The sequence below is a fragment of the Topomyia yanbarensis genome, chromosome 2 (genome assembly GCF_030247195.1).
Source record: "Topomyia yanbarensis strain Yona2022 chromosome 2, ASM3024719v1, whole genome shotgun sequence".
Taxonomy (NCBI): domain Eukaryota; kingdom Metazoa; phylum Arthropoda; class Insecta; order Diptera; family Culicidae; genus Topomyia; species Topomyia yanbarensis.
Genome location: NC_080671.1, coordinates 31,360,545 through 31,384,423, shown reverse-complemented (window position 1 = coordinate 31,384,423; position 23,879 = coordinate 31,360,545). Strand labels below are relative to the sequence as shown.

The 23,879-nt window shown below is 42.5% G+C and overlaps 1 protein-coding gene across 1 annotated transcript; it reads left to right on the top strand.

Annotated features, from left to right (window-relative positions):
• The first annotated feature begins 5,132 nt into the window (after nt 1–5,132).
• Nucleotides 5,133–9,965, top strand: LOC131679388 (uncharacterized). The gene has a single exon (XM_058960100.1). The coding sequence runs from the start codon at nt 5,133–5,135 to the stop codon at nt 9,963–9,965; it is 4,833 nt and encodes a 1,610-aa protein (XP_058816083.1).
• Nucleotides 9,966–23,879: the final 13,914 nt, after the last annotated feature.

Genomic DNA, 23,879 nt, shown 5'->3' with positions numbered 1-23,879 from the left:
GCAGATTGCTTAAAAAATTCATAGACCAACTCACATACGTTCAAAACCGGGGGGCAGCCATGTGGAATGTTTGGTTTGTCCGCCTTAAAATCTGAATGAGTCCGGCACTATAAATCATACTGTTGTGGGTTGTAGCTACTATCTAAATGTATAATAGATAGTTGGAATCTACATGAGCACATAGGGACTATGCTGAGGATCAGCACGTGCCCCTTGAATGTGATACAAGACTAAACAGGAGCTGGGTGCTTAGTTAAAAACGCTTCCGCCCTGAATCACTCCGTTTAATATATCTACATACATGCACCCCGATCATGATCATCTAGACAGCCTGCAAAGTTTCATATTTCTCATGCTTAGGCGTTATAGTAAGTAGGGTGAGGATCCTATTTAGTACTATAACTAAATCATCCAATCCAGTGCCACCAATTGAGTAAAATTGCATTCTAGAAAAATAGTATGCTTTGGCTGACGGTCCGAGTAACCATGGAAACTGCGATGAAAAAGAGCTCACCTCCCCGAATGTCTACTGTTGATATTGATTCCTTCGACTGGCACGAATAAACACTGCCGGTGGGGTACTGGCCAATCTCAATGCTGAAACCGAAACCCTGTCGGTCTAGGTCTAGTTGTGTAAATGGAGTGTTTATCTGTGCAACGTTTACTGCGTTGCCGCGGGTGATAATTGCTACCGGATCGTTGGATTATTTATTTTTTTGTTTTGCTCGACACAGCGGGCTAATGGAGATATGACAACTGTCCGATTTTTTTGCTGGTATTGACGGGAAATGATGTCCGTTTTTGCGGTCATCACAATCTCTTCGATATATTTTTGTTATATGTTGAAAATCAAACTTTCTCTATTAGTTTCAATTTTTGCAATTAACTTAGAATTGAAAAGCACTTCAACAGATTTCGATTATTTTTACTTAATATCACGAAGATCCTGCATTTTCTGGTTTTAACTTTTTTGTTTAGAACTTTAGATATCTAATCTGGAAACTGTTATCAATGTCACTGTGTATAAATGTATATAACTAGTTCTATATCCAGTAAAAATCAAGTTCATTGTCATTGTGAAAGAGAAAGCGGTGGTTCGCTTGAAAAGGAAATAAAAGTTATTAGCAATACAATCTTCACTCGTAAAATGGCCATGTTGGCCATATTTGAGTCATTTTTTTACAATAGCTTCTTTAAGCAAAACAAAAATTTGGGCAGCAGAGGGTTAAAAATCATACATATTGAACTTAGTCGAACCATATCTGATTTTCTGTAGGATCAATTCTCGTAAGAATCCTAAAAATTTCGACAGAACTAGCGCAGATATCTTGAAAGTTCGCCGAGATAAGCCCAGAACTGTGATATCCTTTCTACAGCAAGCCAATGACATTACTGTCGACAAGAATTTTGTGAATAAAAACTGAGTCTGCATACCGGCCTACAATGTTATGATCGACGGTGTGGTGTATCATTGTGCAATCCGTACATTCATGAATTGGCGAGTTAGTGACCACCAGACAATAGGCCGATGGAACTGTAACGAGGAGAGCGAGAACTAACGGGCAGAAATGGAAAATAAAGGATTTCGACAAGAATTTTATCTTTATGTTAAAAAAAATGTAATTTTCCTGAGAAATGGAAGATACAGAAGTTAATGCTGCTACTAACACCAGGCAAATTTCCCGAAGATCAATTGTCGTATAGACCAATATGCTTACTGGATATGTCCAGGAAAGAATTATTCTCCAAAGGCTGACAACATTTATGGATAGCGATCACGGGTTGATGAACTGAACTAGTTATCAGATTCCGGAAAGGCAAGCCTACGGTGATTGAGAGAGCCGAAACGGCGCTCTAACACAAAAAGAAGAGAAAATCGATATTGTGCCGTGAGAGCCATAGACGTCAAAAACGCGCTCAATAGCGCGAGTTGGGAATAAACGGAGTCTACGAAATGAACAGGGGACAGAAATCGGTTAGAGTTTTGTTAGGAGTACTAGAAAGCTTTATCTTGGTTCTAAAGCTTTGGGCGTGCTAACGCTTACGCTGATAGCTGGATTCGTGGACGATATCGTAATAACGGTGCTGGGTACGGGTCCGGAAGAGGTGGAAATGTTGGCGATGGATGCGATCGACACGATCGGAAACCGGATGCATCGAGTGAAGTTGCAGATCGCCCACCACATAAGAGAGATGCTACATGGAAAAAAAATCCGTTCATAGATTCATGAACAAAAGATCATGATTTCGTGAACTGAACGATTTACGAAAATCGTGACCAAATTCATGAAATTGTGAATAATAAACCTCGTATTCATGAAACTATTTGTGTTTCTAAAAAACTAGTTCACCCCAAGTATATACATGTTACATTCGAATGCTTGGTTGGGTTACTGTTGTTGTTCTCTAGACATGTTTAGTTTTTACTATGATTCTTGTTCATAATTTGGGAATACACAGCCGACAGTCAAACGATGTTTATGATTTCGCGAGTTTATTTTCGATTTTTGTGATTTTCATCACATTAGCGTGCTATTTTATTCATGAGTTTGCTACCGGATTTTTCTGTCAGACTGGCGGGATATACGTTCATGGTTTCAGTAGTTAGTCATGAGTAGAGTGATTCATGTTCATGATCTTAGTCACGATTTTTGATTTGATATTTTTTTCACGAGTAATGTGATTTATGTTCATGATTTCAGGAGCTTTACCATGATTTTCGTGATTTGTCGTGATATTTTAGTCACGAGTAGAGATTTATGTTTATTCATGTTCTTGATTTCAGGATCTTAGTCATGATTTTTAACATTTTTGTCACGAATAGTGTGGTTTATGTTCATGATTTCAAGATCTTAGTCACGATTTTCGTAATTTCTGTTCTCGTTTTCCTGATATTTTATTGCAATTTGACAGGTGACAAGACATCACACTGAACCTTATCAAATAAATAACGTTGTTCGAAGCCCTAATAGTTTTCTTATATCTACTGCTCGTACCTATTACTGGCCGCTAGTAGCTGAACATTTCATGAAGAAGTGCATGGAACAAAAATGATTCCACGAATATTTCCTCAAATTTCATTACCATTCATTTCATTACCATGTTGCAGGAAATTGAAAATGATAAGGAAAATATTTTAAATATTACAAGCACATAAAATATATCGCAAATCATGAACTAGTTCACGAATCCATGAATAATATTTTATGATTTCGTGAACTATTTCGCGAGCAGGAATGCTTAGTCGTGACTATTATACTAGGATTCATGAACCAGTTCTCGTATACATGAAAAATATTCTATAATTTTGTGATTTATTTCACGGGCACGCATGGTCCGTCATGACTATTATACTAGGAATCATTAATTAGTTCACGAATACATGCAAATATTGCATGATTTTGTGAACTATTTCACGAGCACGGATACAAGATGGTGACTAATATATTAGGAATCATGAATTAGTTCACAAGGATTGAAAGGATTAATGAATAAAATTTCGAGTTTCGAGAACTAGTTCATGAGAAAATATCCAGAATGTTTCGATTTTGTGGACTAATGTTCCTAAATCTATGAACAACATCACGAGTTAACCTGTGGTTTGATGAATAATGTTCATTATTGGCACCACTGCACTGAACCGTTAAGACACTGAGCGACTCTGCACGAGTGAGAGCTATATAGCATTCCAGTTCCGTGACAAATGGTTGGCATCGTGTCATTGTAAAAGGTACAGAATACTTACGAGCAATACTTATTCTACATTTAGCAAATCATCTTTCTCTAAAAATATTCATAAATTGTAAGTACAAATGAACTCTAAGCAATGTGTTAAACTAACTTGTTAACATTTAGGCCGAGGGAAGGCTTTGATTATCATTGTTCGGAGAGCAGATGAGATAGAAGAAAAACCATTAATGTAAGTTTAATATCGTTTATTTGCTTAAAATTGATAAAAATATCCAATAAAAATTCTAGTTTTGAGCTGCACTAAACAGAACGGTCTGCTTCCAAAAAAGGGTTTTTACTCATCCGAACAAAACTAAAAAATTAATGATGAGTACGGTTGGACAGGAGGAATCTAACCTAGATTCAACAGGCTATGACTGTGCACTTTGTGACAAGCCGAACCACGCCGACAAGCAAATGGTTTATTGCAAAACCTGTAAGCGCTGGTTCCACTTTTTCTGCGTAGGTGTCACAGAAGCAATTAAGGACGTTTCATGGAATTGCGAGGGCTGTCAAAATAATCCGGATGCGAATTCTGGCATAGAAGATGGAAATGAGTCGAACGATTCCATTCTCGACATTGCAAACGTTGGTTTCAAGAGCAATGAAATGTGGCTGGCCAACGAGCAGGAGCAAGAAAAGGTCGATCAGGACCACAAACGTGACCTGGAACTTATGAAGGAGATAAAGCGAAGTAATTTCCGCCGGGAGTTGAAGCGCCAGGAGCTGCAACATCTGGCAGATCTTGAACTTGAACGCGAGATATTAGAGATGAAGCGGATAGCTGATGAAAAGTTCCGGAAAATGAAGGAGGAACTGTCAATACAGTATAGTAGCAGAAATACTGCGGGGGCAACAGACATTGGCGACAAACTCAGTCGGGACGAGGCAAAAAGGGAAACATTGTGGATGGATTCGATGCGAAACCCGGGAAAACAAAGGCAGCAACCAATGCCTGCTGATTACCGTGGCGCTTATCCAAAAAGCTCCACACCTGCTGTCGAAAACCACCTGGGCAACCCACCGCCACGAAAGCTGGGCACTACTTCGTCGCGAAATCCGCACATACGATCCAAAAAGGTATTACAACGTGAGCCTTCGTTGTACGATAACCGTGACTCGTCGTGTGGCGATGATTCGGATAGCGAAGGCAGCTATGTAGAGAACGATGGGAGCGACCAGAGAGAAAACTAACGAAAGCACACTTAGCGGCCAGAAAAGGGCCATTTCAGAAGCTTCCATTCTTTACGGGAAGGCCCGAAGAGTGGCCAATGTTCTTCAGCAGTTGGCACAACAGTAATAAAGCCTGCAACTGGTCAAATTTGGAAAATCTTGGCAGATTGCAGGACAGTATCAAAGGGGCCGCGCTCGAAGCGGTGAGAAGCAGATTGTTATTACCGGAAATGGTGCCAGCCGTCATCGAGACTCTTAAAAACCTATATGGTCGACCGGAACAACTTCTCCAGACACTAGTAGCAAAGGCAAAAAGAGCGGACCCCCCACGCATCGACCGATTGCAGACGTTCATCAAGTTCGGCGTCGTTGTACAGCAACTTAGCGACCACCTAACTGCAGCCGGCCTCCGGGACCACCTGGTAAACCCCATGCTGATTCATGAGCTTGTGGATAAACTTCCATCTAGCACTAAGCTTGAGTGGGTGCGCTACAAACGACAGCGAGCTATAGTGACTTTGGCAACATTTGCGGATTTTTTGTCAGAGATCGTATCGGAGGCCAGTGAAGTGACGCTCTTCACCGAAATGCAGCCGGAGCAAAACCGCCGGGATGCCAAGGACAGACGCGAACATACGCGCAGAGACAGACAACCGGAAGGGTTCCTGCACACACATTTCGGCGAGGGGGAAGACTGGTGTCCGGCTGTCCAAAAGCAGTACGACAGAAAATCAGAAGAGCTGGAGGATAAGCGTAAACTCTGTCGAGTCTGCAATCGGACAGATCATCGAATTCGCTACTGCGAAGATTTTCGTAAGCTCTCCTGGGACCAACGAATGAGGGAGGTAAACAGGTGGAAATTATGCAACATTTGCCTGAACGAACATGGTCAGACGCGATGTCGTTTCAAGATTAAATGTACCGTTGGGACCTGCCAAGAACGACATCATCCATTGCTTCATCCGCCGAACCATCAGCGCTATTTGACACCTGTGACAACAGATTGCAACGCCCATGATTTGCAGTCAAATCAACCAGTTCTATTTCGAATGGTTCCGGTCAGGCTGACCAACGGTAAGCGGTTCGTGGACGTGATCGCCTTTCTCGATGAGGGCGCATCCTATTCGCTTGTGGAAACGGAAGTGGCAGAACATACTAAGCTAGAAGGGGAGTCACAGCCAATTCTGGTGAAATGGACTGCCGGAATGACACGTATGGAACGTGACTCAAAACGTGTTGATCTGTCGATCTCGGGGCGAAATTCGATGAAGCAATTCGCTTTGAAAAATGTTCACACAGTTGATCAACTAAAACTACCAAAGCAAACGTTGGACTACACGCATGTTGCAGCAAAATATAGTCACTTGAAAGGTTTGCCTGTGACCGATTATCGTAGTGGTACTACAAAAATTTTGATTGGTCTGAAACATCTACATGTTTACGCCCCTCTGGAATCACGTATTGGAAATGCAGGTGAACCACTTGCAGTGCGTACTCATCTTGGATGGACAGTTTATGGTCCACAGGAAGGTGGCGAGTCTTCGACAACATTTTCCTGTCATCATGATGTTCAGCGAGCGGCGGATCTTGAACTCCATGAACTACTTCGGAGCCACTACGTGCTGGAGGAATCTGGAATATCAGTTACCATGCTTCCGGAATCAGTCGATGATCGCCGCGCTCGCAAAATATTAGAGGAAACTACCGTCTGGGTGGGAGACCGTTACGAAACCGGTCTTTTGTGGAAGAAAGACCACCCTGAATTACCGGACAGCTACCCCATGGCAGTGAAGCGAATGCAAAATCTGGAAAAGAAGCTGTCCAAAAATCCTGAATTGCAAAGGAACGTGTCCCAGCAAATCAATCAGTATTTGGAAAAGGGATACGCACACAAATTAACGGTTCAGGATACAGAGGACGCGGTACCAGGTAAAGTTTGGTACCTTCCATTGAACGTGGTACTCAACTCGAAGAAACCAAACAAGGTTCGTCTGGTTTGGGATGCGGCAGCAGCAGTCAAAGGAATCTCGCTCAATTCAGCATTACTCAAGGGACCGGATCTACTCACTAACCTGCCCGTCGTGCTGTATCATTTCCGTGAGCGGCCAATCGCTTTTGGGGGCGACATCACTGAAATGTATCACCAGATTCAGATCAGGCGGAGTGATAAGCAGTTACAGCGGTTTCTTTTTCGAAACGACCCATCCGGTCCCCCACAAACCTACGTAATGGACGTGGCAACCTTTGGATCAACGTCATCTCCGTGCTCCGCGCAGTACATAAAAAATAAAAATGCGCGAGAGTTTATTGAGCAGTTTCCGGATGCGGTAGAAGCGATTATTGGCAAGCACTACGTCGACGACTACTTAGACAGCACCGATACTGTCGAGAGTGCGATCAAACGGGCAGTCGAAGTAAGGATGATCCATTCCAAGGCTGGATTCCGCATTCGTAGTTGGGTCTCTAACTCTGCTGCCTTTCTTGAAGAACTAGGCGAGCCTAGAACAGACAAACTGGTTCACTTCAGTTCCGACAAAACTACCACTACTGAGCGTGTTCTAGGGGTTTCATGGGATGCGTCGGAGGATGTTTTCGTGTTCTCAACTAAACTACGAAGTGATCTTGAACCGTTCATTACGGGAAGCAAGCGGCCAACGAAGCGCCAAGTATCCAGCTGCGTCATGAGCTTCTTTGATCCTCACGGTTTCCTAGCTCCCTTTACGATTCACGGAAAGCTGATCATCCAAGACTTGTGGCGGAGCGGGTGCTCTTGGGATGAGAAAATTGACGACGATTCTGCTGACAAGTGGAACCGATGGACTGCGCCAATGCTGGCAGTCGATAAATTAAGAATACCCCGTTGCTATTTCTCTTCAGCACTCCCACAGGACCGCGAAAACTTGCAGCTACACGTTTTTGTTGATGCCTACGGTTGTGTCGCATATTTTCGAGCCGTGATTGATGGTAAGCCTAGGTGTGCACTAGTCGCATCCAAAGCAAAAGTAGCGCCGTTGCAGCATCTGTCTAGATTGGAACTACTAGCGGCAGTTATTGGTGCTAGGTTATCCCAGTCAATTAAGACAGGACACTCTTTTCCCATCACTAGAACCTTCCTATGGACCGACTCTCGGACGGTATTGGCGTGGATTCAATCAGACCACCGGAAATACAAACAGTTCGTGGCGTTCAGCATAGGTGAAATTCTCAGTCAGGTAGGCCCCGATGATTGGCGCTGGCTCCCAAGCAAAATGAACAGCGCTGATGTATTAACGAAATGGAAACCCGGTCAGCCTTTGGATGCAAACGGTGAATATGTGAAAGGACACGAATTTCTGCACCGTCCGATGCAATATTGGCCTCCTGAAGAAACTGTGACACAAAATCCAAAGGAAGAGCTTCGAGCCGTTCATTTGTTTCACGAAATAGTTTCCACTCAAACGCTTATTGACTCCACCCGCTTTTCATGTTGGAACGTTTTAATTAGAACGGTTGCCTGTATTTTTAGGTTCATTTCGAACTGTCGCACGAAAAAATTACACCAACGAATTGCAGCGTTGCCTGCCTCACCGAGGCTCTTGAAGGTTATAAACAAGCCATTGACAGCAGTAGTGACCCCACTTACCAGAGAGGAATATCGAAGTGCTGAAAATTACCTATGGAGAATGGTTCAACAAGAGACCTTTGGCGACGAAGTAAAGATCTTGTTCAAGAATCGCGGTTTGCCTCCCGAGCGATGGTACGCTTTAGAACGTTGCAGTCCTCTATTCAAACTATCACCGATGTTGGATGAGCATAATGTTATCCGGTTGGAGAGTCGATCTGCACATGCTGAATTTATTTCGTTCGAGCTGAGATTTCCGATTGTGCTCCCTAAAGACCATGACGTCACTAAGAAGCTTTTACTTTTCTACCACAAGAAATTTGGTCACGCTAATCGTGAGACGGTAGTGAACGAGATTCGACAGCGCTTTTATATCCCGAAATTGCGCGCAGCAGTACTACAGGTATCGAAGAAATGCATCTGGTGTCGAGTCCACAAATGTTCTCCAACATTTCCCAGAATGGCACCTTTGCCCGATCAGAGGCTCACGTCGAGAATGCGACCATTTAGTTTCGTGGGCATCGACTATTTTGGGCCACTCAACGTTACTGTCGGACGGCGGAACGAAAAGCGATGGGTGGCATTGATGACGTGCTTGACCACTAGAGCCATACACATGGAGGTTGCTCACGGTCTCACCAGCCAGGCGTGCATCATGGCCATACGTAGATTTATGTGTCGCAGAGGAGTCCCCCTTGAATTCTTTTCGGATAATGGGACAAATTTTCAAGCTGTAAGTAAAGAGTTTGGAAGGCTAGGAAGACAAATTGACATCGATTGCGCGGAAGCTTTCACGGATGCTCGAACGCAGTGGCACTTCAACCCACCTTCGGCCCCTCACATGGGTGGTAGCTGGGAAAGGCTGGTGAGGTCTGCAAAGGAGGCAATGAAGGCATTCGATGATGGAAGAAAACTAACCGACGAAGTGTTGTTGACTGTTTTGGCAGAATCGGAAGAAATGATCAACTCTCGGCCGTTGACGTACATGCCTCAGGAGTCAGCGGAGGAAGAGGCCTTGACACCTAATCATTTCCTTCGTGGACTGCCATCCGATGAACGCAAGTTGGAACCTGTAGCCGTCAACCCGGCTGAAGCTCTTAGGGACCAGTACAAGAGATCACAACAACTGGCAGATGTGCTGTGGCAGCGATGGGTGAAAGAATATATTCCTACCATCAACCGTCGGACTAAGTGGTATGAAGATTCCGAGCCGATTGCTGTAGGTGATTTAGTGTATATAACGGATGGAAGCAGCCGCAGATGCTGGACTCGTGGTGTTGTGGAACAGTTGATTCGAGGTCGCGACGGGAGAGTACGCCAGGCGATGGTCAGAACGAACAGAAGGATACTGCGTCGCGCGGTGACAAAGCTAGCGGTACTAGAGCTAGGTGGTAAATCTGGCCAAGGAACCGAGCTTGGACCAGAGTTACGGGAGGGGGGATTATTGGCACCACTGCACTGAACCGTTAAGACACTGAGCGACTCTGCACGAGTGAGAGCTATATAGCATTCCAGTTCCGTGACAAATGGTTGGCATCGTGTCATTGTAAAAGGTACAGAATACTTACGAGCAATACTTATTCTACATTTAGCAAATCATCTTTCTCTAAAAATATTCATAAATTGTAAGTACAAATGAACTCTAAGCAATGTGTTAAACTAACTTGTTAACATTTAGGCCGAGGGAAGGCTTTGATTATCATTGTTCGGAGAGCAGATGAGATAGAAGAAAAACCATTAATGTAAGTTTAATATCGTTTATTTGCTTAAAATTGATAAAAATATCCAATAAAAATTCTAGTTTTGAGCTGCACTAAACAGAACGGTCTGCTTCCAAAAAAGGGTTTTTACTCATCCGAACAGTTCATAAAGTTGTGAACTAGTTCACGTATGGAAAATCGATTTGGTAGTGACATGGCGACAACCATGACTGAAGTTCACAAAACAAAAACAAATGTTTGCACTAATAAAAGCGTTATGCGGGCGTTACTGAAGGGAAATTGAACATAATTACAAAAGCCATGATTTTTGTTCATGGTTCTGTTTTCGTAACGTAAAAACGTGATTATTCCAGAATTCATGACACTTTATTCACGATTTTCGGGACAATTTTTTTCCGTGTACTGGTCAGCTACTTTAAAGCAGAAATCACTGTCGGGCTGCCACTTTGCTAATTGTCACCAGAACTTGATTCAGTTTACTTTCTACTTCAGCCGGAGTTAATCCTCCAATCGAGCCAAGTGAACGACAGCTACCAGCATTGTATAATCCTTGCAATCATGAGTATTGCTTTGCTCCGACCCAACGCCACGGTAGTCCAAAATTTTGTTCTATACAACCGAGTTTTCGTGAAGTGAAATGACGTTTGAAGGTAAAAATTGAGGTTAGGCGTACGGAAGTCTCCTATCTTCAGTGCCATTATATCCGCAATGCAGCATTGATATCATTCAACATGTTAGCCCAAACCAAACGTTCATTATACAGAAAACAACATGGTTAAAAGTAACAACGCTGGAGTGAAGATTCCCCTGTACAGAGAAGTTGAATCCTGATACTTACGCCAGATACTTGAAGAAACTTTTACTCTGGTATTCTGGTATTTGACTATAAAACTGAAAACTCACTGAACTACTCTTAAACATTCAGGGCAAACTTTTACGTGCAAGTACTGTAATCAGACAGCACACCATGGACCAACCACACATTTACATTCAAACCAATCCAAAATATAGTTTTTAAAACCAATATCTGAACCATGATCGGTGGCCAAATTTGTAGCAGCTGTTCAGGTCATAATTACAATCGCAAAAGAAGCATCCAGCACCCCAAAATCGACTGCAAAAAATTGCTTTTGTCCGAAACACTATAATATTTAGGAAATTTATATGTATAAGTATAATAAATCATTTTGAATCAGTTAAAAAGAAAACAATTATAAAGTAAAAACTGTTCTTTGATTTTTTTCATGGAAAATGTTTCAACTTTCAATAATCTAGTGACTTCGGCAAAGTTTCTAGGAATGATATTGTCTAAAACTTTGCCGAGGACTTTTTGAAAAAGAAAATATTTCAGATTCCACTGTTAGGTGAATCAATTATCGATATGTTAACGCCAACAGAAGGGCTTTTTTCTTGTACTGAAACTTTCGCAAAGATACCCGGTGGTTAAAATGCAAAACTTGCACTTATATGTATAGCCAGTTTTTCGCAGCTCAGGGCTACTTTGTGCTGCCTGTCAAAAATTCGCTGCCGTACATATCTAATATCGAATTTGGTTACGTATAATGCTGCTTAGCTAAACACATTAGCTATAGACAAGTACGGAACATTTCCATAAATCCTGTATGAGCGATTCTCGTTAAATGCATCGTGCATGCATAAAAGTAGATTATTATGTCCATTCTAATCATTTCGAAAATATGCTGGATGACTTTTCATGAGCATATGTGAGTTCATTCCCTGTTGCTTGATGAAGAATTCAATAATTGTAATTCGGTTCCATCCTAGTCAAACTTATTTGAATTACCAACATATCTGTGTCATCTTTCTAATAGAGTTTGTTTTCAATTTTTTTTTTCAGATTCAACCCGGTTTCTTCAAATTTAAGGTAAGTTTACAACTAATAGCATTTAATAGTTGTAACCGTACAGCCCAAAACACAAATTCAATGTAATCCGAGTGACCGACATTTTTCGAACCCGTAATTGATCATCGGATCATCTTCAATCGACAGCACAGTGGAAAATAGCAGCAAAAATGTTTTTTTTCCCTCAAAACCCTGGGAATAGTCCCGATCGTCCCACTTGACCGTTTGATGCTTGTTTCGTTTGACCAGCCCATCTACGGCATCACGTACCTACCTAGAGAGCTATTGATCATCGACGAACAGACGCGTGTGAGAAAATGGCACTCGTTTGATGTGCGTGCCGGGAGAAAAAAAAAGCTGTCAACAATTAAAGTACAGCTACCGCGCAGCATCTTCGAACATGACCCAATCCAATTTCACCTATTTGCTGACTGAGAAACTGACTGTGGCGTAGCAGGCCGTGATGACAGGCAGCGAGCGACCCATCCAACATGAAGTGATTAATTTGAACAAATGGAGCTGAATTGTGGTCCATTTCTCGCGCTATGGGTGAATCGCTTTAAGTAGCAAAGGTGCGGTAATCGGTTTGAATTACTTACCTAATTTGGGCGCGATGATTCGGGTTGTGGCACTTGAGAAAAGTTCAAAATAACTCTCACATTAGAGGATCAATTTTAGCGGCTAAAAAGGGTGGGAACCGCGTACGAGCTTGTTGTGACGACCTACTTCGATTTTGGATCGGACCGGAAATCAGAATGTGAATCGATTTACTTTGAAATTCTCAGAATTGTGACATGGTTTTTTTTTTAATCAAACGGAAAAGTTTCCTTGATCAGATATTCACCCCGTTTTCCAATTCTCTCACAGCACTTGAGCAGGCAACCATGACGAAACCAAGCAAAACAAAACAAAACAAAACAAACAAAATACAGGTGCCCACTCTGTATTTAATATGGAAGGAAAGTTTCACCATAGATAGCAAACACGTGCGCACTGTTTCTGGTTCTGGGTGACCCTGCGAAGCTGCACAGGTTAAAGCCGGGACCGGAAGGAAATCGATTAGCCGATATACGGGGAATAGGCTGGATCGTGCCGGGGATGGAGGCTCGGGAGCAATAGCAGTGCCGTTGTGGTGTACGGGCGCGACGGGTTTGTGGCAGGGGCTCCGGAAGTAGCTTTTAGAAGTGTGTTTTCCGTTCGTTTTAATTTTTGACCACTAATATGACTCAAATGTGACCACCAAATTTGGGAATTGTCTTCCGTGACTCTTAAGGGATTTATGTGGCATTGCTACGATGATCTGTATTGCGTACAACCTCTGGTAAGGCTTTGACCAAGAGATTTTTACTGGCCTGGAAGTAGACTTCCAGACAAGCACGATTAAACGCAAAAGCTAGACTGAAATTCGAATTGAAACAATTGAGAATCGTGTTTAATGATGAATGTATGAAATAGTGATATAATGAGTAATGAGTAAAAAAGAGAATAGCTTTCTGGTTATCGTCAAGGTATCAATCTAATACTAGTTGGAATATTGCTTCAATTGACTCACATTTGCCGAAGAGTGTTTTGTTTTGGCAAAGCCTAATTCGCAACACAGTTTTGCGCTGTTCATATAAACTATATTTTTTTCGCTGTTGTGAACAGTTTTGTCGGTTAAGTTAGGTGTAGTATTTTACTTTCCCGCCAACCACAAATAATCCAAAAGCACTAGCCACTCTTGCTGTGGAGGATAACTCGAACGAGCATTGAGATTCTCCACAGACAACAAGAGAAGGACAGTGTAACCAATATGCAACAGGAAAGATAGTGCATCGCATGGGGCTGCGGTAGTTCCGTCACCACAGTCGCTAGGGAAGTTCCAACAATGGTCAACAGTTAAAAACCGTGAGATTGGATGAAGTTAACTTTTTCAATCGACTTTGTGAAATGTGGGGCTTTAATTTAAGCAAGAAGCGGAAATTTTTTTCTTAAGTTGTAATAAAGTTGATTTGTTTTTCATTATCTTTGCTTTGTGTGCGAAATCCGAAATATTTGTTAGACTTGGCCACCTTTAAAGGCTAGTCAGGCAAAATAAATCAGAGACCAATAGGTGGTAAAACACTACTTGCATCTATTGAATATATGGCAAAGAAACATTTCTTATGCTATGCAGACCCGGAAAAATTGATGTGAAATCCGGAGGCCCGAAGATTACCCCCAAAAACTGGTGTCTCTAGGCCAAAAACTCACGAAAAACTTGTGCATACCATTCTTATATATTGTAGATAAAGTGAAATTCTTGTCAAATTTGATTTCACACTTGATTTGACACAATTAAGTTCTAGTTCTAGTGAAATTGAATTTGGTTCGGTTAACGAAGTTTACATTTTAGTACGTGCCACATTCTGATGAGACAAAGTCCAAACACAATCTGTGACTACTAAGTTATGAGTATTGCGGCATTCACGCACAAACATCATTTTTTCATCAATGATTGAGAGTAATATAGTATAATTATAAACTTTCCTTGCTGGAAATAAAATTAAAATCGATATTACTTGAATCTATAAATAAAGACGGCAGATTTCATTTCAAACTATTTTTTCCTCATTTAAATATAGAGAACAGAGATTTGCTCGTAGTTTCATTTTTGGTAGGAAAAAGTACATTTTTTAAATTTGGAGGATTCTCACAACTGTAAAAACGCAATGGAAGCAAGTGCTGCATCGTAACATGTCATTTACTTTCCCCGCACTTTGACGAAACCTCAGCCGCATAATATTGCTGTTGTTGCACGATAAAGCGCAAGGAAGCCAAATGACTCGGTCTGCTGACCGATTCGATCTACTGACCGATTCGGTCTACTGACCGATTCGGTCTACGGACCGATTCGGTCTACGGACCGATTCGGTCTACGGACCGATTCGGTCTACGGACCGATTCGGTCTACGGACCGATTCGGTCTACGGACCGATTCGGTCTACGGACCGATTCGGTCTACGGACCGATTCGGTCTACGGACCGATTCGGTCTACGGACCGATTCGGTCTACGGACCGATTCGGTCTACGGACCGATTCGGTCTACGGACCGATTCGGTCTACGGACCGATTCGGTCTACTGACCGATTCGGTCTACTGACCGATTCGGTCTACTGACCGATTCGGTCTACTGACCGATTCGGTCTACTGACCGATTCGGTCTACTGACCGATTCGGTCTACTGACCGATTCGGTCTACTGACCGATTCGGTCTACTGACCGATTCGGTCTACTGACCGATTCGGTCTACTGACCGATTCGGTCTACTGACCGATTCGGTCTACTGACCGATTCGGTCTACTGACCGATTCGGTCTACTGACCGATTCGGTCTACTGACCGATTCGGTCTACTGACCGATTCGGTCTACTGACCGATTCGGTCTACTGACCGATTCGGTCTACTGACCGATTCGGTCTACTGACCGATTCGGTCTACTGACCGATTCGGTCTACTGACCGATTCGGTCTACTGACCGATTCGGTCTACTGACCGATTCGGTCTACTGACCGATTCGGTCTACTGACCGATTCGGTCTACTGACCGATTCGGTCTACTGACCGATTCGGTCTACTGACCGATTCGGTCTACTGACCGATTCGGTCTACTGACCGATTCGGTCTACTGACCGATTCGGTCTACTGACCGATTCGGTCTACTGACCGATTCGGTCTACTGACCGATTCGGTCTACTGACCGATTCGGTCTACTGACCGATTCGGTCTACTGACCGATTCGGTCTACTGACCGATTCGGTCTACTGACCGATTCGGTCTACTGACCGATTCGGTCTACTGACCGATTCGGTCTACTGACCGATTCGGTCTACTGACCGATTCGGTCTACTGACCGATTCGGTCTACTGACCGATTCGGTCTACTGACCGATTCGGTCTACTGACCGATTCGGTCTACTGACCGATTCGGTCTACTGACCGATTCGGTCTACTGACCGATTCGGTCTACTGACCGATTCGGTCTACTGACCGATTCGGTCTACTGACCGATTCGGTCTACTGACCGATTCGGTCTACTGACCGATTCGGTCTACTGACCGATTCGGTCTACTGACCGATTCGGTCTACTGACCGATTCGGTCTACTGACCGATTCGGTCTACTGACCGATTCGGTCTACTGACCGATTCGGTCTACTGACCGATTCGGTCTACTGACCGATTCGGTCTACTGACCGATTCGGTCTACTGACCGATTCGGTCTACTGACCGATTCGGTCTACTGACCGATTCGGTCTACTGACCGATTCGGTCTACTGACCGATTCGGTCTACTGACCGATTCGGTCTACTGACCGATTCGGTCTACTGACCGATTCGGTCTACTGACCGATTCGGTCTACTGACCGATTCGGTCTACTGACCGATTCGGTCTACTGACCGATTCGGTCTACTGACCGATTCGGTCTACTGACCGATTCGGTCTACTGACCGATTCGGTCTACTGACCGATTCGGTCTACTGACCGATTCGGTCTACTGACCGATTCGGTCTACTGACCGATTCGGTCTACTGACCGATTCGGTCTACTGACCGATTCGGTCTACTGACCGATTCGGTCTACTGACCGATTCGGTCTACTGACCGATTCGGTCTACTGACCGATTCGGTCTACTGACCGATTCGGTCTACTGACCGATTCGGTCTACTGACCGATTCGGTCTACTGACCGATTCGGTCTACTGACCGATTCGGTCTACTGACCGATTCGGTCTACTGACCGATTCGGTCTACTGACCGATTCGGTCTACTGACCGATTCGGTCTACTGACCGATTCGGTCTACTGACCGATTCGGTCTACTGACCGATTCGGTCTACTGACCGATTCGGTCTACTGACCGATTCGGTCTACTGACCGATTCGGTCTACTGACCGATTCGGTCTACTGACCGATTCGGTCTACTGACCGATTCGGTCTACTGACCGATTCGGTCTACTGACCGATTCGGTCTACTGACCGATTCGGTCTACTGACCGATTCGGTCTACTGACCGATTCGGTCTACTGACCGATTCGGGCTACTGACCGATTCGGGCTACTGACCGATTCGGGCTACTGACCGATTCGGGCTACTGACCGATTCGGGCTACTGACCGATTCGGGCTACTGACCGATTCGGGCTACTGACCGATTCGGGCTACTGACCGATTCGGGCTACTGACCGATTCGGGCTACTGACCGATTCGGGCTACTGACCGATTCGGGCTACTGACCGATTCGGGCTACTGACCGATTCGGGCTACTGACCGATTCGGGCTACTGACCGATTCGGGCTACTGACCGATTCGGGCTACTGACCGATTCGGGCTACTGACCGATTCGGGCTACTGACCGATTCGGGCTACTGACCGATTCGGGCTACTGACCGATTCGGGCTACTGACCGATTCGGGCTACTGACCGATTCGGGCTACTGACCGATTCGGGCTACTGACCGATTCGGGCTACTGACCGATTCGGGCTACTGACCGATTCGGGCTACTGACCGATTCGGGCTACTGACCGATTCGGGCTACTGACCGATTCGGGCTACTGACCGATTCGGGCTACTGACCGATTCGGGCTACTGACCGATTCGGGCTACTGACCGATTCGGTCTAACGGATTTCGAACTAATGACCCTTTCGGCTTAATGGCAATCGGTCTTTTGACCCATTCGACATAATGGCGTTCGGCCTCAGAACATTTGGCCCTCAGCCTAAGAGCATTCGGCCTTCTGTCCAATGGCCTGTCGCCGGTTTTCCGTTTGTTTTTCGAACTGGCTTGTGAGAATCTGGCATTGATATGTACATGAAGTGGTCTGAGTATTGAAGGCTCTTTTGTATCGAGGGGGATTCTTCAATAAAGAACAATATCGACTAGGCCGGCTCTAATAAGAAGGAATATATCGAAACAAGACTCGCGCATCATTGGAAATATCTGGAAGAAAATGTTGAAAGGTGGTAAACGTAACGGACTCCACTTTTGTATTTCGGCATAATATTTCTAATTAGCTTAACGGAGGTGTGCGATGGCACAACATTTTCTAGTACCACGTGTTGTAGGTTTCTAAGCACAATAAGCATTCTTCGTGGGCAAAACTATTGAACTTTAACTGTATAACATTTCGTAAATGATGGAATTGTATCTTGACTTCCTTAAGCTTAAGCTCCATTTACACCATTATTAAATGTTCCACACTGCGAATAGAATGACGGACACAGAAATACTTCAAATCTACTGCCTTTGTGTTGAGCCGCAGAATTTCGCCACTTTTTATTCGACCGCTTTCTTTATTCTATGTAGAGTTGCCGAAAACAAAACCAATGCCATGGAGTAACATAACAGATCTGAAATTTAATGCTAACCGTTGCTCTCAGTTGCTCGAACCGAAACGAATAGTCTAGCTCGGACAGTCGGAGAGAAAAATATTTTTAACTATTCCATACTGTCTGGAATCTTTTCCGATCTCGTTCCGTAATTACTTTTTTTTTCGAAATCTTTGAAATATTTGAAAATCCTGGGAAAATTATCAGCATATCTGGACAATGCCGGAACATTAGGGAATTTTGTTTTCAGGAATTACCGAGCTCTGTACTGCCAAAATGCCGTACAATTCTAAAGCATTCATAAATTTTTCTATGAAAGCCGTTTAAAATAAAATGGTTATTTTATCGTAATTTTGACTAATTTCAAAAGAGACATAATCTGATTTTGCCTTCTTTTTCTTAAACGAATTTTATTAAAATATGATTTTTTTTAATTCAGTGAATTATTGAACAAATTTCATACAAAATGCAACAAATAATCAGTTATAATAAACTTTGAAAAAATTTAGTAAACAATAACTACAAGCTCTATGGAGTTGCACGAACTGTTGACGTAGGACTACACTACTAATTGTAAAATAATTGTTTTCTTTCATTGCGCTATCATGCAACATTCTATGCTCACATAATTTTAGTTAGGAATTATTAAACTGAAATCATTTGAGGTTTTTGAAATAGTTTTGATACCCATTTAAGATATTTTTATCACAATTTAAGGACAATTTAGAGATTATTTCGAGACCACATCAACCACATTTTGTTATGCCTAAGGGAACCCCGAACGGTGAAGACGGCCCTGTCCTACCACCAGAAGCTTCTGTTACACAATCGAGGTTGAGCCCTATCACCCCCTCGGTCAACTTCTGGAACTTACCAAGGAACAAACAACAGCAGACAATGTTGCAACACAACAAGAGTTGAAGAAACTATGTATATCTGTTTGTGCTGTTAACTTTTGCAATCTTCTTGCCACTAATCATCCAGGGGTCGAACCAACCGCGGGTAATTAATAGCAAACATGCAAACGGTCGTCTTGACGTTTTGTGTCCCTTCAACTAACCCCCCCACCCCTCTTTCCAACTATAGTAAATAGCTCTTGAACTCTCACGTAGTCAAGTTACTACAAATGCTATTCGGTGGATGCAAGTTACTGCAAGAACTTGGGGGAAACTATTTTAATTACCGTCGCAGCAGGCTAATTGCAGTAACTATGGAGAAAAACAAAGGCATTCGTTTTATGGGTTATGTTTCTGGTGACGGTTGATTTGCGAGAAAATCTGTTCATCGTTATAACTGTACTTCTCAAAGTATGCGAGGTGCGATTCAGGTGGCACACATATGTGTTATTGTTATCTGCTCATTCCTCTCCGAAAACTATTAGTCGCGCCATTCATCTAATCGACCTTATCGTGTCGGTACGGTAGAAGATATCATCCCATCCCTGGTATGCTATATAACTTCGTCTCCCTCACCGTCTATTTTTTTTTTTTAATTGGGGACCATGCCAAATTGTACATTTGTGCCGCAGTATGGCCACCGACGCGACCGACGCCCGTCTGCCGCCTGCTTGGATCGTCACAATTATGCGGGTCTTCAAATAATGGCTCCATGATCTGGCAGCCAACCAGACCCCAATCGATCAGGGCAGGCGGATAGGGCACGGAAAGAACCCCTGACCGGGGGACGTGTTCAAATAGAGTTGGAAACCCGCCCGATCGGTGCAGGCAATCTATCTTATTTAAGCATTTTTATAACGATAGAGAAAGACGTTAAATGGGCGAGAAGCGAAGCGAAATTGAAAAATATATCTTATAAATACGGTAAATATCGCCTACGACGACGATCGACCGGCGCATGGCCTGGTTTGGGTCGGTCGGTGGGAGCGGGTGGGGCAATAGCAATAATGACGGTATGTAGCTGCGGCATTAGATAAGCTTGCGGGCTGGACTGCCCGCCAGCCAGACAGACAATGCGGCTTTTTGTTGTTGTTGTTGTTTTTTTGCAAGGCCTACTGCCGTTGGTAAAAGCCACCACCATTAACAGCTTTTATTATCTGCAAATAGGAAGCGAATTCTTCAGACACAGGCTGGAGTGCGTTCTGGTCCACTGCGAATCGAAGAAGGTGGCGGCCGGTTCCACATCCCGTACCGTGAGTTCCGTTGAGAGAAATTAGTTTGTATAATCGTGTGAAGATGATGCAGTAATTGTGAAATCCTGGACAAAATTACTGTGAAAATGTAGTTGGAATGCATTGTGCAGTTGCGGGGTGTAGGTTTCCAACGTTAGGTTGGCTACCTTCCAGGAATTGATAGAGTACCGGTTCAAGTTTCAATGACAACAATGAGCCTGAAGAAAAACACATTGAATGCCGACGGCGCAGCATCGAATCGCTAATTTATAAAAAAAAATACAATATTTTTTTCAGAAATTTATCGAAACGGAATCGACATTCACTCGTCTCCAAAATTTTACGATAAACCCGACCTAATTCATTTGCCCAGCATACAACAAACCGTAACCAATTGCATCATGGTATTAATGGATTCAACATACTTAGAGCTCCGAAACTGGTTTTTTCAAAACAAAAAAACACACATTGGTTCGCGTCAGCATGCACCCACCGAATTAAACCCACCTAATCTCCCCCTGTGTGCAAATCCCCATTCAAACCATAACTGCAACAATCTATTGCGAAATTTGTTCCGGCATGAATTGTATAAGTGTGGTACACGATGTGAAGCCGTCGTCCCATGGGACGGGGTTGAGTGCGCAGGGAGGAGGCCATGACGGAAACGGCATCAGCAACAAAAAGTGACCATTCTCAGCCAGTTTCCGTCGTCACAGAGTTTTCCTCCCTTTTTAAAGATTGCCAAGTAGGCGGTGAGGTGTGTATGGGTGGGTGTGTGTGTATTGTGCAAAAAATATGGAAACTAAGCAGACGTAGAGAAAAGCTGATCCGAATCCTAACTTACGACTGCGTCCAAATGGAGGAAAGACCAATCGAATTGGCTGATTGCTGGGAAAATTGTGCAAATATCCTTTTAACCTTTCTAGGCGGTGTGGTGCGGTGCGGTGGAAGTGTTGCGGGAAAATATCGATTGGGCATACGACTGTCTGTGCTGAAATCGCAATTGGACTTATAGATAGCGGATGCGATAACCCAGCCGTTTATATAATTTCTATCGATTGTTGTGTTTGTTTTGTTTGTGTTTGCTTTAGAACTAATAATTGCTGCGTCATACGGGAAACACATTTTTTTTTAATTTTGCTACCTCTATATTGGATTTTAATTTATGTGATTTTTGCTTGAGGCGAAACTGAATTAGACTCCAACTCTAACCGCTGTCAGCTCATACATGTTGACAGGTGTAGAACCTGACTCAGTTTCGGGGTCAAGCAAAAACGTAATTAGTTTGGTCCATGGAAAGCATTTGGCATTTGGGTGTTTAACTTAATAATATGCAAAATGGTTTGTAAATAATAGTTATTACATATTCCTAAAAAAATCCTAAAAAATACCCAGGCGTTCAAGCAGGAGGTACCCAACAGTTCGCATTTCGACTTAAGAATCAACGAATTGACTTGATTCATCAATATGTGTAGCCTATCGATGAACCACAGAAACTGAATTAAAACATTTTTCTTCCTATTATTTTGAAGAAAAGTGAGTGAATTTTACAGTAAAATATAAGATTTTTCGGTTTTCATGAAGCCATTTTCTGAAGCACATTTTCTATTTTAGGTGGTTCGTCGAGTAACTACAAGTCTAAGCTTTACAAAACTTGTTGAATTTCCCGTATCAGACAATTTTATCGAGTGTTATCGTGTTCGCCGCGGCGCTCCTCGACGTGGAAATGGTTGGACGTCTACTCCTGGAACGCTCATATGTGGCTCTGCGTGACCAAGAATATTTTTTTTTCATGCACAATGAATGTATAAATAAATCTTAACATTACAAAAAAGATCCATTGTTACCTTGCTTTCAAAATCGTAAATTAAAATAACATTCGGTTTGAGCACTTTACACCACACGTCCCCCTTAAAGTTACTCGCATTCGCATAGAAGAAAATTCCACATCCCGGGACGTCTACTATACATACACTTATGTCGTTTTTGATTGAAAACCTAGAAACTAACCCAGGTTATTACTTCAAACAAACGTTTTTAATGAAACTGATTTGAGTTCTCGCAAAACAGCGATGGTGTGAGCGAACTCGAAATATTGTATATTTCAGGTTAGAGCCCAACCGGATTTTCAGTTCAGTGCAGACGCGCATAACCCAGGTTCGAAACTGGCTTCAAACAAACGGTTTGACAGCAGTTAGGTCCGAAACTGAGTTAGTTTCTGCTTCAAGCGAAAACGACATTAATGTGCCCCAAACTGTAAACCACTTCCTCCATGTCTCTGATAACTGTTCATGGCAAAGAAGAATATTTATAGAAAGTGCATTGACGATATTTTTGCAATGCATTATCAATCGAAAAAAAAACAAAGAATGTGTTTAGTAAAAGAAGAAAAATTATATTTCTAGGATGTCTTTGTGAAAAGAGAAGAAAATCCTTGACGTTTAAAATACTGTAACTGTAACCTTAACCTTAACCGACATTTTAAACAAATACCTCTTCTAGAAACTTCTGCAGTCTGCTGAAACTTTTAGAAGTGATACTGAGAGGGAATCATTTGAAACCTTTCGAATTCCATGATCTGCTAAATTCTGAAGTCTTCTGAAACCTTTTGAAATCATGATACAGTAAGATTCCGTTTTTGGCATGCTCCATTTTTGGCAACAAGAATGTTCCGTTTTTGGCAACAAATGGGTTCCGTTTTTGGCAACATCGTTGTTGTATATAGTAAATCTTTTACAAAATGCTCATACACATTTAGTTTTAATAATTGATATCACTTTTGACTTTTTTTTCCAGACATGGGAGTCATATTTACTACATTTTATGGGGACAGACATAGCAAATAAAATTATATTTGCTGATTTTCTTCTATCATTTCATTTCATATCACATATTCTTATATAATTACTGTTGTTGAAACATTTATGATGTAACAAATTGAAAATAAAAGCTTTTAAAGTAAGGTTCCATTTTTGGCACGGTTCCTGTTTTGGCAATTGAAAAAAATATATTGTTGCCAAAAACGGAATCCTACTGTACATCATCTCAAATCGTGAATCTTCAATAATTTTCATATATCTTCCTAAATATCGTAAACCTTATGTAGTTTTCTCACCTTAAAAAAACGAAATCTTTCTTTATCTACTTCCTAGATTTTAACAAGCCATAATATTTTGTTTATTTTTATGAAGTTTGATTTATCTGAAATCTTCTCAATCTTGTTTTATCTTTAAAAATCATGCAAAATATTTTAAGAGCGATCTAATCAATTATTCTGGAATCTTCTGAAATTTGAAATTCTATTTTAATGAAGTTTTAAAT